Raw genomic sequence first — 14,543 nt, forward strand, 5'->3', positions numbered from 1 at the left:
CCCCTCCCCCGTCCGCTCCCGCACCAGGGCTGGAGTTACCCCTCAGTCAGGGGTCTCTCCACCGCAATCTGGAGCGTGCTGAGGAAGGTCCTGATGCCCTGGGGTCCTGAAGACCCCGGGGATTGCAGCCCCACTAAAATCTCCCTTCTTGGCCCTGATGTCCAGGACAGGGCCTCTAGCCCCACCCACCCAAGGTTAAGCTTCCCATCCTGCGTGTATTGGGGGACGTGGGCGTCCCCCCTGCTGGCCGCAGGTGCTCTGACGAGGTTGCACTACTTTGCTCTGAGAAGCAGTGCAATGATATTGTCAAAGCATCTGGGACCAGCCTTGGGGACCCCCTCCCCCACACCTCCTCCACCTCCTTCCCAGCCCGGGCCCCTTGGGCCTGCAGGCCCTTCCCTTCCCCCTGCTCTTCTGGCTCCCTTCTCCATGGAAACTTGAGATCCTGGCCAGGCCTGGGCCTCTGGGGTCAGAGGGCACCCTTCCCCCAGGCGGAGGCCCCGCCCCTGTGGGCTCGCATTTCAGGTCTCAGATCCCCACCGACCACCGGGAGAGGCGCTGGCAGGCCTGCCCGACACTCTTTCCCTGTTGCACTACTGTGGGCCGCTGGGAGGCAGTGCAATGATGAAAGGGCATCGGTCAGGTCCAGCCCACCCACAGCGCCTGGGGAGAGGGAGCTCTGCTGCTTCACTCCACTTCCCAGCAGTTAGGCACAGGTCCGGAGCTGGGCTGGCCCCTCTATCAGAGGATTAGGTGAGTGGAGAGCTGGGAGATTGCCCCACAAGCTCTCGATCAGAGTCATGGCTGGACAGGTGCAGGGGCAGAGGCCCCCGATTCAGCGAAGGTCTGGTTTGAAGAGGAGCTTTCATATCAGCACCCTGGGTAAGACTGTGAACTCCAGATTTGGTCAGAGCCTTGTGGAGAAATAGAGACCCACTGCTATGCATGGAGGGTCTGTCTGGGCCTGGCTCAGACCCAGCTCACCCTTGACAATGTGGAGCTGAACTGGACCCAGCCTTCCTTGAAGGTTTGGGGAGGACCAGCCTCTGGAGAGAATGTTCTCCTGGGTTCTCACAAAGAGCAGCATTATCTGGGGGGTGTGGGTATGTGTGTGTGTGTGGGAGGGGGGCGGGTAGAGGGGCTTGGGATTTGAAGCCCGCAGGTGATGGCCACCAACTGCACCATCTTGTTCTCTTACAGGGAGATATACTGCCTTGAGCCTGCAAGAGGGACTGTGAGGTGCCTGGAGTGCTCACCCTCACAGCTGCAATTGGGGGGATTGGAGCTGAACTGCCAAGGAGCCTGGCCCCAGGCATACTGGCAGGGCTACTACCTCCACCATTAGGACCTGACACAATGCACAAGGTTTTTATGTGCCCAGTGACAGTTATTCAAGCCTGTCTGCTTGAGAGGAGGCCCAGGTTCCAGATGGGCTTTTGGGAGAACCCCTGACCCCTGACTGAGCACATTGGGATACCAGTTTCACCCTCGCCCTGGGGGTAGAAGCCCTGGCATCCATGGGGAGATAAGGGGCAATGATACATGCTCCTCTGCCTCTAGGCCTGACCCCTTGCAGTTCCTCCATCCCAAGGCCACTTGACTCAGGCCAGTCCTCTCTTCCCCTGGGTTCCAGGTGCCATGGCTAGAGGTGGCCACCTTATTCCTGTGAAGATTCTGTACCCACTGGCCAGAGATACCCCCACCTACCAATGTAGCTGTCTCCTGCCCTTGCTGGGGGAAGCTTGTAGACTCTGGACTGCTCAAATGCTCCCTCCTAGGGGAAGACTTTTCTGGGATCCACAGCATCCAATGTCCCTCCAGTAGAGCCGTTTAGATAGAAAATTTCTCCCTGTGGCTGAAGTCCTTATTAGATCAGGAACCCCTGAGGGTAGAGACCATGTCTTTTTTTAATCTCTTGGCAGTGCCTGGCACAGAGGAGGGGTCCATTGTGTTTTTTTTAAATACAAATAAACATATAAAGTGTGAAGTAATATTAGCATAACATGGGGGGGGGATTAAATGGAGGGGGTTAATCATGGGCCTGCTTGACCCCTCAGAGAATGTCCTGTTTATAAAAAGGCACATACTATATATTTTAAAGTAAAGTCTCATTTTGTAAGTCACATGGGGTTAGGAAGCAGAATGTATGTTTGAACCCAGGTGTATATGCCTGCCCACTAGACAGATACACAGGCCAGATCTTAATTGGTTGTCTCCAAAGCAGGATGAAGTGAGTGCCACCTTCTATGATGGGGGAGCTGAGGCTAGAGGGCTGGTGGTTTGGCCGTGAGAGGTGAAAAATCTCATTATACTTCTTAGGTGCAGTCCATGGATCGATCTCAGGGCTGATTTTGGAGTGTGGAGGGGACAGTAAGCAGTCCAGGGAGCACCCACCTCGTTAGTTGCTGGGGTGGATGGTGGTGTCAGCCACTGACAAAGTAGGAGAGGGGGAAAGAAGCTGTGTGCCAATCTGGATGTGTTCAGCGTGAGATGCCCAAGAAACGTCCCCAGTGGACCCTAGATGTGGGTCTGGAGCTCAAGGGAGGTCTGAGCTTGAGATGCAATGCAGGTCAGGGGTTATTAAGTCCCTCTGGGGTAGGAATTTCCAAGACGGTATGGTGGAAATGGGAACTTCTGAAACGCATAAGTTGCGGGTGGAGATGCCAGTGAAGAGGCAACAGCGAGTATAGAGCAAAGAAGTGGTTATGAAGGTAGGGAGAGAAGACAGAAGCTGGAGAGGGGTGGGTTTAATGCTGGCGAGAAGTCCGTGGATAGAGGAATTCCAGCTAGAGTGAAGTCTGGGGGAGGAAAAAGCAGGGCTCTGGAAGGAGGACCGGGAGGCTATAGACTATGAGGAGGGGGCGCATCCAGGATGGGGCTGGAGGTGGGGCCCAAGGGCGGGCCCCACGCATAGGCGGTCGCCGGGTCGAAGACCGGAGAGCGCAAGCCCAGAGCCGCGGGCATTATCACGTGCGGCCGTCTCACGGGATTGGTCAGGCCCGCGATCTCCAGGGGATTGGCTGGAGTGGTCCCGGCCTCTGCGTCAGTCACCAAGGGAACCTGCGGCGGCTGTGGGGGATCAGGGTGAGTGCGCCGCCGACAAGCCCCGGCCTTCGGGAACCGCCCCTTTCTCCCGACCAGGGGCAGGTGGGGTTGGCTCGTCCTAACGTCGCTCCGCCAGCAGGCAGCCTGGGCCTGCCCGCAGACCTTCCCGGATGGAGGTCCTGGACGAGTTCGACCCCGAGTTCTCCCAGAGTGTGACCTTCTGCCAGCTCATCTCCGAGGAGGACTTCGAGAAGCAGGCGGCGACTTACACGGAGCGCTCGCTGCGCCGCCTCTTCCACAGCCTCGATCGCAACCCGGGACTGGCGGAGAGGGTGGTGCGCAAGGGCAAGCAGGTCGAGTGCGAGCGGCGCGGGCTCCTTTCCTTCCTCTGGGTGCGGGCCGCCGTCTGGGCTGCGGGTGGGGTGGGGTGGACACCACGAGGGCGGGTGCTGTCACCACCCCCGCCCGCTGTCCTCGAGAGCTGAGCGGGATCGGAGGTGGGGGGAGGCGCCGTCGGGCTTAGCTGGATTTGCGAGGTAGGGTCTTCCAGAAGCCCAAGGCAGTACAGCTTGGGGAGTGCAGCAGCAGGCGTCTCATCCGTCAAGCTTCCTCCTGCCCTACTTCTTCCGCTGTTGTCGCAGGCGAAGTTCTGTGCAATCCAGGGGGAGCTGAACTGTTGCAACAGCATGGACGCCCTGGAGATGCACCAGCGGCTGGAGCAGCTGAAGAGGAGCATCCACCGCGTGCACCGCTACGCCCAGGGTGAGGCCCCACCTCTGCCTGGATCAAGTAACCCAGCAAACCTGACTCAGGACCCCATGTCCCTGGTCCTAAAGTCTTCATTATGAAAATGAACAAACACAAAACTAGAGACTGCAGTGAACACTTGAGTCACCCGTTACCCAGCTTCAGCAATTATCCTCATTTTGCCATGCTTGTTTCACTCTCTCTACCCCACTTTTCTTTTTTGGAGCATTTTAAGGGGTATCTTAGACATAACTGTATTCCTGAATATTTTAGAATGCTTCTTAATTAAAAAAAAGTTTCTGACATAATTACAATGTTATACCTAATATAGACAACAATTCCTCATGGTCCACAAAAAGTCGACACTTGATCTGTCATGTCAGGACCCAACAAGGTTCACACATTGGTTTGGGTGTGAGGCCTCTTAGGTTCCTTTTCACTAGAGGGACCCCATAATTTGTGTCCACATTGGGGCACTTGTGAAGGTGAAATGAAAGGGGGCCACATTAGTGACCACACAAGGCTGGCGAATGAGCATCCATAGACACATCTGAAGTCCCTTTTGATGTGGGATGCCCTCACTTTTCACTCCCTGCCATCAACTTGAAGAACGGTGATATCCTTCAGGGTATCCCACTTTATGGATTTACATCTATTTTCATGGTCACTGGTGGTATTTGCTTTGTCTCCCCTCTGCCTGTATTTCTTAGACAGTGGCTTTAATGCCTTGATTAGATTTGGGTTTAGTTATTTTGGTGTGTTTGTGTTCAGTGATAGGCTAAGCTAGTGGCAGGGCTACTTTCTTCTGCATCACATTGGGAGGCCCGGCTCACCTGGGGGGGGGTCTCACTTTCCATGATGCTGAGTGTGAGTGCTCCATGTCACCGTTTCATCTGATGACAAGATGCACACCACGTGTAGCTCTTACCACGGCTTCCTGAGGTAGCATTGATGTTACTTATCCTTGTTTTACAGAAGAGGAAACAGAGGCCCAGGGAGGTTGGCCAACATGTGCAAAGTCATAGTAAGTCATGGAGCCTGGACTTGAACTCAGGTCTGGGTTGCTCTGGGGTGCAGGCTCTTAGCCTCCAGAACAGTGCTCTGGCATTGGTTATTGTCATTCTAGATGAGCTGTTCTGATGGGCTGTATGAGGAGCTTGTTAACACCCACGTTGCTGGTAGTCTTCAACTTCAAACAGTAGAAATAGCCAGACTCATTGAATATGGGAGGAAGACCTAACAGGATCCTGCCACTCAAAAGATTCAGCCCCTGAGCCCCACCCCTCCCCTGTGAGACCTCCTCCATGTAGGTTTTCTCACAGAAGGTCCCTTTGCACACCTACAGCATGGATGACCCTGGAGCTGGGCTCACTGCCTGGGGCCTGGATACCCCCTGAGAGTACTGGCAGATTTAGGAGCTGTCCATGATGCTTGTGGGGGAAAGCAGGCAGCAGACAATCTGCCTAGGCAAAGACCAGCCCTCCTTGGCATTGACACTCTATCACTTCCCATGAAATTCTGCCCTCAAAGTCAGACAGCCTGCTTGTGGATCCTGCTGTGCCTTGTACAGTTGGAGCTTCCAGCTCCGCTTGTAAGATAGAGACGAAATTACCCTTTTCCTTTTTTTTGTGGCATTTGTGGGGTCAGTGAGATGGTGCGTGTTGATGTCTGTCAACAGTGGCTCTAGGCATTATGTGCTTTGGAGTGAGGCTACCTCCCCTCCTTGTTGGAAAGAGTGTGTGAAGACCCCACACCACCATATTTGACCTGCACTCTACCTTGTTCTGGCTGCAAGGTAGGCACTCACTGGCACCTTTTGTCACAGATGCCAAGAAGAAGAGAAGGAAGCTAAAACTGAAGAAACCAGAACCCATCCTCTTGCAGGACCGGTCAACCTCCCCGTGCCTGCCAACACTGCTGCCACCTCCACCACTGCCACCACCTGTCACTACCATGGCCTCTGAGGTGGCTCCACCACCCCCTGTCTACACTATGCCCAGGGTCTTTGGCCCCTTTCCTCCGCTACCCAGCAAGTCGGTCAGTGGGTGCATTGCTCCCTCCATGTGGTCCTGGGAGGGGCAGCCACTGTCCCCCTGCTCAGAACCACCCCCATGGCTCTCTTAGCCCCACAGCAGTGGCTCTCAGAACTTTGTTTTTAAGCAGCAGGACCATTTTTAAGACTGTAGGCAAAGTCTTGGGTAGAATGGCAATGGATAAAGCAGATAAAAGGAGGGCTACTCTGATTGAAAAGTCAGGGTGATGAATGAACAGAGTTCTACCTGCTTGGCCTCAGCAGAACAAGACAGCCCCAAGTGCACCGGGAAGAATTCTGGGGCTGCCAAAGGACTGGTGGAGGTCCCCCACCATGTCTCAGCCCCACCCCTGCCTCTCCCTGTGGGTGTCATTCTCCACACTGCCCTCTATGTGCCTCTACAGTGCCCCTTGTAACTGTCTGCCCCTCCTAAGTCCTGCTTATCCTGCACTCACTCCAGCCGGCCTGCCATCCCCTAGGCTGGGTTGGCATCCTCAGTTGGCTCCTAGCCCCGTTCCTGCTCCTTGCCCCCCAACACGAGGCTCAAGGTGGGCACAGAGGATAAGCCTGACATATTTGCCTATTGAAAGTCATATAGTTCTTGTATAAGGTGATTTTCTTCACAGTGAAGCCCCCAAACTTGTCCTGAGGTTACCTTTGTTTCCTGCAGGTGGAGAAATTGGAAGTTTCAAGTTCTGAAGTGAAATTAAACTGGACTGGCCTGTCATTGAACCCAAGGAGGTGAAAGGAATTTATTCTGGGCTTGAGGCAAATGAGAGAAGGGAGCATTTGGGGGAGCATGCCATGTGCCAGGCTCAGCTATTATTTTCTCTCCGCCCCTTAGTTAATCCTCACCACAATCCTGAGTGATTAATCTCATTGTTCAGGGGAGGAGTCCGGGCTCAGAGATCTGCTCTGTGTAACGGAGTCCGTGTGCCCATATCAGAGGTGTCCTATGTCAGAGGCATGCCCACTGAGGTTGGGGAAGCCATGTGTAGGAAGAGCACAGAGCTGATATCCCCACCTCTTCCCTGTCTTACAGCCGCATTATTGATGTGACCCCGTTGGTCCTCAACCCTGGAGGCTTCCATTTCTCGTACCTGCCCGGAAACAGTGCTCACAAGCTCCATTGCCCTGGCTTCCCCTGGTAAGCATGATTCTGAGCCTCCCCGGGGTCAGACACCATCCTGGCTCAGCCCCCGCCCCTCCTCTAACTGGCATTGTGGTGGTGAGGCCGAGGGCTAAACAAATGTTCTTTATGATGGTCCCTTCTACTTCCTGGAAGAACCTTAATGTAATCAGGGTTGCTGGGACAGTTGCTCCCTCTCCCTAGGGTTTGTAATAGTGAAAATCTGAAACAAACAACCCAGGGGCCAACAGAAAGGGAATGGTTCCATCACTTGTGGGAAGCCCTATGATTTATATACATGTGTGTTTTGCAAAGCAGGGAATTACTGAATAAGGGTTTTCTTGAGAAAAAAAAAACAACACCTGTTATTTTCCTTACAGTTGTTTAGTACTTCCTATATCATTGAGTGTTATTCCAAAATATGATTTAGACTGGCAGTTTCATTGCATAATATCTCAATAAAGCTGTGTCTTTTTCAAAAAAGCTTTATTGAGACATTATAAGCATACCATATAATTCACCCACTTAAAGTATACAATTCAATGTTTTTTAGTATATTTAGAGTTATGAAACCATCGCCACAATTTTAGCACATTTTCATCACCACAAAAGGGAACCCCTTAGCCATCACTCCTCCCTTTTTCCCTCCAGACCCTGGCAATCATGAATTATACTCTATCTCTATAGATTTGCTTATTCTGGGCATTTCTTATAAATGCAATCATAAGATGTATGGACTTTTGTATCTGGCTTCTTTCACTTGTTGTACTATGAATCATTTAAAAATGTTTTTAGAGCAGTTTAGGTTCACAGTAAATGTGAAGTGAAAGTACAGAGTTCCCATATGCCATCCTGCCCTCTCCCCACACCCAGCATCCCCCACTATCAACATCCCCCAACAGAGAGGTACATTTGTTACAAGCTATGAACCCCCACTGACACCTCATGATCATTCAAAATCCATAGTTTCCATTAGGGTTCACTCTTGGTGTACATTCTATGGGTTGAATTTTTTTATGGTTAATAATATTCCGGGCCAGCCGAGTGGCTCGTTGGCTAAGAGTTGGCTTGGGAGCGCGAGTTCTGAGCAGCAGGGCCACCAGTTTGGATCCCGCATGGGCCAGTGACGCTGCGCCCTATACAGCTAAGATGGTGAACAACAGCTTGACCTGGAGCTGGGCTGCAGTGAGTCGCCCGCGACCGCATAGGCTGCAGTGGGCTACCATAAGCTACCGTGAGTGGCCGGCAGCCAGTGTGAGCTGCTGTAAGCCGCCGTTAGCGGCTGTCCAATGGCTGGTCAACCAATCTGCCTCAGCTGGGAAGAGCGCAATGATAATAACAACATGGGCCAGTGAAGCCATGTCCTCCACAACTAGACTGAAGAACAAAAGAACAGCAACTTGTCTGTTCTCCTTCCCCAATTTCCCAACGCTATTTCCTCCCCCAATTTCCCAATAAAATCTTAAATAATAATAATAATATTCCACTGTATGGCTATACCACATTTTATTCATTCTCAGTTAATGGACACTTGCGTTGTTTCCATTTTTTGGCTATAATGAATAGTTATGAATATTTGTATACAAGTTTTTTGGGTTTTTTAAGATTTTATTGGGGAAGGGGAACAGTGTTGGGAATTGGGGAAGGGGAACAGCCAAGTTGTTGTCAATCTTAGTTGTGGCGGGCACAAGTAGCTCAGCTTTAAGTCCAGTCACTATCTGGCCGCCCTTGGGCAGCTCGCGGCCACTCAGCTCAAGGTGCCGTGTTCAGTCTTAGTGGCTGGTGGGCATAGCCCACCATCTCATGCGGGAGACCGAAACCTTGTTGCTAAGAGCACACGTTGAGCACTGAGCAATCCGGCCACCCATTGGCAGTTCAGGGCAGCTCAGCTCAAGGTGCCGTATTCAGTTTTAGTTGCAGGTGGGCATAGCCCACCATCCCATGCAGGAGTCTATCCAGCAACCTTGTTGTTAGGAGCACATGCTCTCACCAGCTGAGCCATCCTGCCACCTGTTGGCAGCTCAGTAGCAGCTCAGATTGGGTGCAGTTCACTGGCCCATGTGGGAATCGAATCAGCGACCCTGTTGCTCAGAGCTCTCAGTCTTAACCAACTGAACCACTCAGCTGGCCCCCCAAAATGGGTTATTTTTAAATTGGTTTTTAAAAGTTTACAAAAGCAGAACATATTCCATGAATAAAAGTTCATAAGACAGAAATGCATACATAAAATATGAGTCCCCTGCTACTAAGAGTTTTGTGTGTACCCTTCCAACACACACACACACACACACACACACATGTGTTAATTTCTTTAAAGATTTTATTGGGGAATTGGGGGAGGGGAACAAACAAGTTGCTGTCCTTTTGTTCTTTAGTCTAGTTGTGGAGGACGTCGCTTCACTGGCCCATGTTGGTATTATCATTGTGCTCTTCCTGGCTGAGGCAGATCGGTCACCGGCCCCTGGACGGCCGCTCATGGTGGCTCTTGGCAGCTCACGCCGGCTGCTGGCCGCTCAGTAGCTTACGGGAGCCCACTGCAGCCCCACTGCAGCCTACGCCATCGCTGGCGACTCCCAGCAGCCCAGCCCTAGGTCGAGGTGCTGTTCACCATCTTATCTGTAGAGGGCGCAGTGTCACTGGCCCTAATGTGGGATCCAAACCGGGGTCCTGATGCTCAGAGCTGGCATCCCAAGCCAACTCTTAACCAACGCGATGCTCGGTCGGCCCACACATGTTAATTTCTTAACCAAAGCAGGATCATATTGCATGTACTTTTCAGCAACTTGCTTTTTTCCATAGCTGTGTCACTGGGGAGTCTTATTGGGATAAACAGAGCTACATCATTCCTTAAACAGCTGTGGAATAGTCCACTGCATGGCTGTACCTTGATTCCTGATGGGCATTTTGATTGTTTCCAGATTTTCATAATCACAACATTGCTGCAATGAGCAGCCTTGAACAAACATCCATAGGAGAGATTTCTGGAAGTAGAAATGTGTTGGGAACCATCCCACAACCTGGGGGTGTGTCATGTGTACCTCTTATGGACCTGTGTGCTGATGTCCTACCTAATGGACATATCTTGGCTGTCTCCTGCACAGGACCTCGGCCTGTAGTGACTCCCTCAACACCGAGAAGACACCATCCCCTCCTGTGAAGGCCTCCAACTTCACTCCGCCTGTCCTGCTCAAGTTCCAGCCTGTGCCCAGACCTAAAGATGACTCAGAGAATGACCCTGGCAGCGCAGAGTCTGTGCCCCACAAAAAGGACCCATAACTTCTTCCCTACAGACCATGCAGAGGAATGAATAAAGTTCCCATGGAGGTGGCTTCCTTGTCCTGGATTCCCTAAGGGCTGTGCAATCCAATGGGCTCCCTCAAGCCCGAAGAGGTTGTTAGGGTAGTGCCATCCTGAGGCCCAAGCCTGCATAGAGTAGGTGGTCAGGTCAGCGCTACTTGCTTGCCCTCTAACATGGGAATTCTGCCATGTGCACTTTGAAAAAGAAATGAGTGAGGAGAGAGTGCTACCCTTCCCTGCAGTGCCTCTGTGGCTCCTCTACCCTACTGAGATGCAAGTGTACCATTTTTTCCTATGCCTGGCCCCTAATCACAAGCCTTATCTGGGTGCAGGTTTAGAATCAGTGATCTGTTCCCTCCCTGGAAGAAAATTAACTGATGTGTCAGTTTCCAACTTGGCATATCCCTAAGGAATTCCAAAGACAATAACTCATTATTGCCTCACACTCTGACCTTAGAATCAAACCTGATGTGAGATGTGAGTCCTCACAAAATGCTTGATAACTGTTGGACATTAGCAGATATTCATTGAGCCTTTGTGTATGCTCCATTCCTTGCTTGGGACTGGAGATAATAAACCAAGCAGTTAGGGTTTCTGCCCTCAAGGAGCTGACTATATCCATCCTCCTGTGTGTGTGCATGTGTGTGTGTGTGGGGTGTGTGTGTGTGTGTGGGGGGGTAAACCAGTACATAGGTCAAATTAATACAGACTACAAATTGTGATAAGCCCTATAGGAACTGAGATGGAGATGTATGGGGTGGGTGGTCAGAGAAGATCTCTCTGAGGAGGTGTAATTTATGTTGAAACCTAGAAAGGAGGAGTCAGCTATGAGATGAGAAAGGCAAGGACAACTGGCTTTGGCTCACTAGGTGGATAGTAGTACCATTGTAGGAGTGGGGGAATGGAGAATTCTGCTTTGATGAAACATGTTAAAGTTGAGATCAGTGGGTTCCCGAGTAGAGGTCAGGAATCTGGAGCGCTGGTATTTCGGTGTTGGGAGTCAAGGGGTATTTAAAGCCACTAGCCTGGGGAAGATCAACCAGTGCTTGTGTGTAGCCAGGGGTCCAAGGCTTAGGCTGGGGCACACAAACATAGTGATCTGGTTGAGGTAAGGGTCCTCTAAAGAGAGACAGAAGGGATCAGGGAGGGCTTTTGACCTTTAGGCTTGATGGCCACCTGCCCCTGGGCCACCAAGAGAGGGCCTTGGAAGCTGTAGGGATGGAATAGGTGGAGAGAACTGGGAGGTGAGTGTGTAGACAGCAAATGTGGAGGCCTCTGCCACCAAAGGGTACAGTGATGGGGCGGAGGCTGGTGGGACTTAAGACTCCAGGCTGATTTTTATTTAAAAGACCTGAGAACCCAAGTCAAACCAGTGCTGTTTGTTTTGTTTTGTTTTTTTCCCCTAAAGATTTTATTGGGGAATTGGGGGAGGGAACAGCATTGGGGAATCGGGGAAGGGGAACAGACAAGTTGCTGCCCTTTTGTTCTTCGGTCTATTTGTGGAGGACATGGCTTCACTGGCCCGTGTTGGTATTGTCATTGCACTCTTCCCGGGTGAGGCAGATCCATCGACGCCCATTGGACAGCCACTCACGGTAGCTCAAGGCAGCCCACTGCAGTGGTCGCTGGCAACTCCAGTGGCCCAGCTCCAGGTGGAGCTGCTGTTCACCATCTTAGCTATAGAGGGCACAGTGTCACTGGCCCTCATGAGGGGTCCTAACGGCGGCCCTGCTGCTCAGAGCTGGTGTCTGAAGCCAACTCTTAACCAACGAGCCACTCAGCCGGCCCTAAACCAGGGCGGGTTTTGAATAGGGATGGCACTGATTGGAGCTGGGGAGGTAGGCGAGGTGCTCCGGAGAGAGACCCCCCCGAGAATACGGGGCTTCAAAGTGGAGGCAGCTCAGCCCGGTCAAAACGGGAGTCCGACTGGGAACTCAGTCAGGGGCCGACCGCAGGCGTACCGACGTGCTTGGCGCCGGGACCACAGTTCTGGGCAAGCCCAGCGCCCGCTTCCGGGGCGGGACCCGGAAGTAGTTATGGAACTCCGCTGAGATACAGCGTACAGGGTTGTCTGCTGTTTTTCCGCTCTCACTGGTCCTGCCACTGCAGCCGCCATGGGGAAGCGACAGCATCAGAAGGACAAGATGTAAGTTGAGCTTCAGCCGGGAGCGGGGCCCCACTCTGTCTCAGTCTTCGCCTGCCCCGCACGCTGCGCCGCCCCCCTTTCTCTCTCAGAGCTGGTCTCCAGAGCCCCTCTTTGATGGCGTTTCCTCCAGGACGCCTCCGCCTCTTCCCCAGCCGCTGAGGTCTGTCGGAATCCCGGCTCTAGTATACCATAGGTGTCCTCACCTGAGCGCGGCCCTCCCACCGCCTCGGCGCCGCGCGGGCGCAGTTCCTTGGACTTAGCTTTTTGTCCCGGACCGCGCCCCTGCCCACCCGCGAGTTCCGCTCCTTGAATTAGTCCCTCTCTCTTCACCTCCAGTCTCTCGCTGTGTGCTGGTTCGCGGCGATCAGCCTACACATGCTACAGAATCTTCCAGTTTAAAACAAACCAACCATGCCCATATTCCCTTCCAGCTTCCACCGTGTTTCCTACGTGAAAGACCTGTATCTACTTGCTGTTTTCTGCTGTCTTTTGAAACCACTCCAGTCAGGCTTTCTTCGCCCCTCAGCACTACTCTTTGTCAGGTTCCCAGTAACTTCTACGTTACTAAATCTAGTGGTCAGTTCTCAGTCCTCACTTTGTTGGTCTTGTCAACAGCAGTTGACCGCCCCTCTCCGTTTGAAGCCCTTCTTTGGTATCTGGAACACCACTTGCTCTTTATTTTCAATCTGCCTCAGTGGCCTCTTTTCTCAGTCTCCTTTGCTGGATCCTCTTCCCCTTCTCCCAGAACTCATAGGTCAACAGCCCCTTGGTTTCTTCTACATTTACATTCACCCTGGGTGATCTCTCCAGTCTTGCAGTAGTCAGCTGCTTATTCCACATCTCCACTTGGAGATCTGATAAGCTTCTCAAATTTAATATGTCCTAAACTCTTGATTTTTCAGCGCCTGAGCCTGCCCCTCCCCCATCTTCCCTATCTCAGTGGTCACATCGCTACTCAATTTGCTCAGGTCAGAAGTCTGGGAGTTAGCCTTGGTGCCTCTTTCCCTCAGCTCTCTCTTCCTCCAGTCCATCAGTAAGTCCTGCTGGCTCTTCCAGGAACTGACCACTCACTTGCCCACCAATTTCCACATAGGTGGAGTTTATGCTACGCCAACTCCTTCTTGGACTTTTGTAGTCACTGGATTTCTGCTGCCTCTTTTGCTTGTCCCCGTACACTCAGCAGTCAGAGTGATGTTTTGAGGATGGATGGTAGATCATGTCAAGGCCCTGCTCCAAACCCTCCGACAGCTTTCCATCCCACAAATACAGAGAGTCCTTACATGGCATGCCAGACCCCTTGTGATCAGACCACTGTGACCTGTGTCTCCATCTACTGCCACATGTTCCCCATGCACACTCTTCTTCAGTGACTTTGCCCTTGTTTGGGAACACAACAGCTTTTTGTGCCTCAGGATTTTTGTGCATGATATGCCTGCTTGGTCCCTCTGCCTGGAAAGCTCTTCGTCCACATCTTCACATGGCTAGCTCCTTCTCATCACCAACCCATCTGTTAATTTTAGTTCATTTCCTTCAGAGCAAAGCACGACTGTTTGTATTTGTTTACCAATTTGTGTATCCCCATGTCTGTTGTGTTTATCATTGTGTGCCTGACATAGAGTAGGTGTTTAATAAGCATTTGCTGAATGATTGAAATGATTCAGTTATCCATTACTTCCAGAAACTCTGTCCTGTCTATAAAGAGGATAGTAGTATGATTCTGTCTCTCTTTTTCAGGTACATTACCTGTGCTGAATACACTCACTTTTATGGTGGCAAGAAACCAGGTAAGGCATAAAATTCTCCTGTTCCCCTCAGTATGTGTGGGGGTGTAATTAAAAAATGATGTCTTTGGGGCGGCCGATTAGTTCAGGTAGTTAGAGCGCAGGCTCATAACACCAAGGTTGCCGGTTCCATCCCTACGTGGGCCAAGGAGCTGTGTTCTAAAAATGAATAATTAACAAGAATATGGAAACTGTTAGACAAGTGGGCTGAGGACAAAGAAAATTCAGAAAAGAGGAAATACACTGAGCATAAGAGAAAATGTTTAATTTTAATGGTGGATTTTTTTTTTTTAACATGGGGGAAAATAACATTTTTTTCTCTTTCAAGTTAATACAGGCAGGCATACCTTGTCTCACTGTCCTTTG

The 14,543-nt window shown here is 51.6% G+C and overlaps 1 protein-coding gene and 1 long non-coding RNA gene across 2 annotated transcripts in view; both read left to right on the forward strand.

Annotated features, from left to right (window-relative positions):
• Positions 1 to 2,923: 2,923 nt before the first annotated feature.
• LOC109394866 (uncharacterized) lies at positions 2,924 to 10,281 on the forward strand. The gene is made up of 7 exons (XM_019665391.1): positions 2,924 to 3,084; positions 3,185 to 3,437; positions 3,687 to 3,807; positions 5,618 to 5,829; positions 6,495 to 6,565; positions 6,867 to 6,971; positions 10,055 to 10,281. The coding sequence occupies exons 2-7, from the start codon at positions 3,216 to 3,218 to the stop codon at positions 10,227 to 10,229; spliced, it is 906 nt and encodes a 301-aa protein (XP_019520936.1). The 5' UTR covers positions 2,924 to 3,084; positions 3,185 to 3,215; the 3' UTR covers positions 10,230 to 10,281.
• A 1,992-nt stretch (positions 10,282 to 12,273) lies between these two features.
• Positions 12,274 to 14,543, forward strand: part of LOC109394895 (uncharacterized) — a 7,891-nt gene continuing 5,621 nt past the window's right edge. Inside the window, exons 1-2 of the long non-coding RNA XR_002126540.1 lie at positions 12,274 to 12,396; positions 14,131 to 14,180. This is a non-coding gene — a long non-coding RNA (uncharacterized LOC109394895). The remainder of the gene's footprint in view (positions 12,397 to 14,130; positions 14,181 to 14,543) is intronic.

The sequence above is a fragment of the Hipposideros armiger genome, unplaced genomic scaffold (genome assembly GCF_001890085.2).
Source record: "Hipposideros armiger isolate ML-2016 unplaced genomic scaffold, ASM189008v1 scaffold_443, whole genome shotgun sequence".
NCBI classification, from domain to species: Eukaryota; Metazoa; Chordata; class Mammalia; order Chiroptera; family Hipposideridae; genus Hipposideros; species Hipposideros armiger.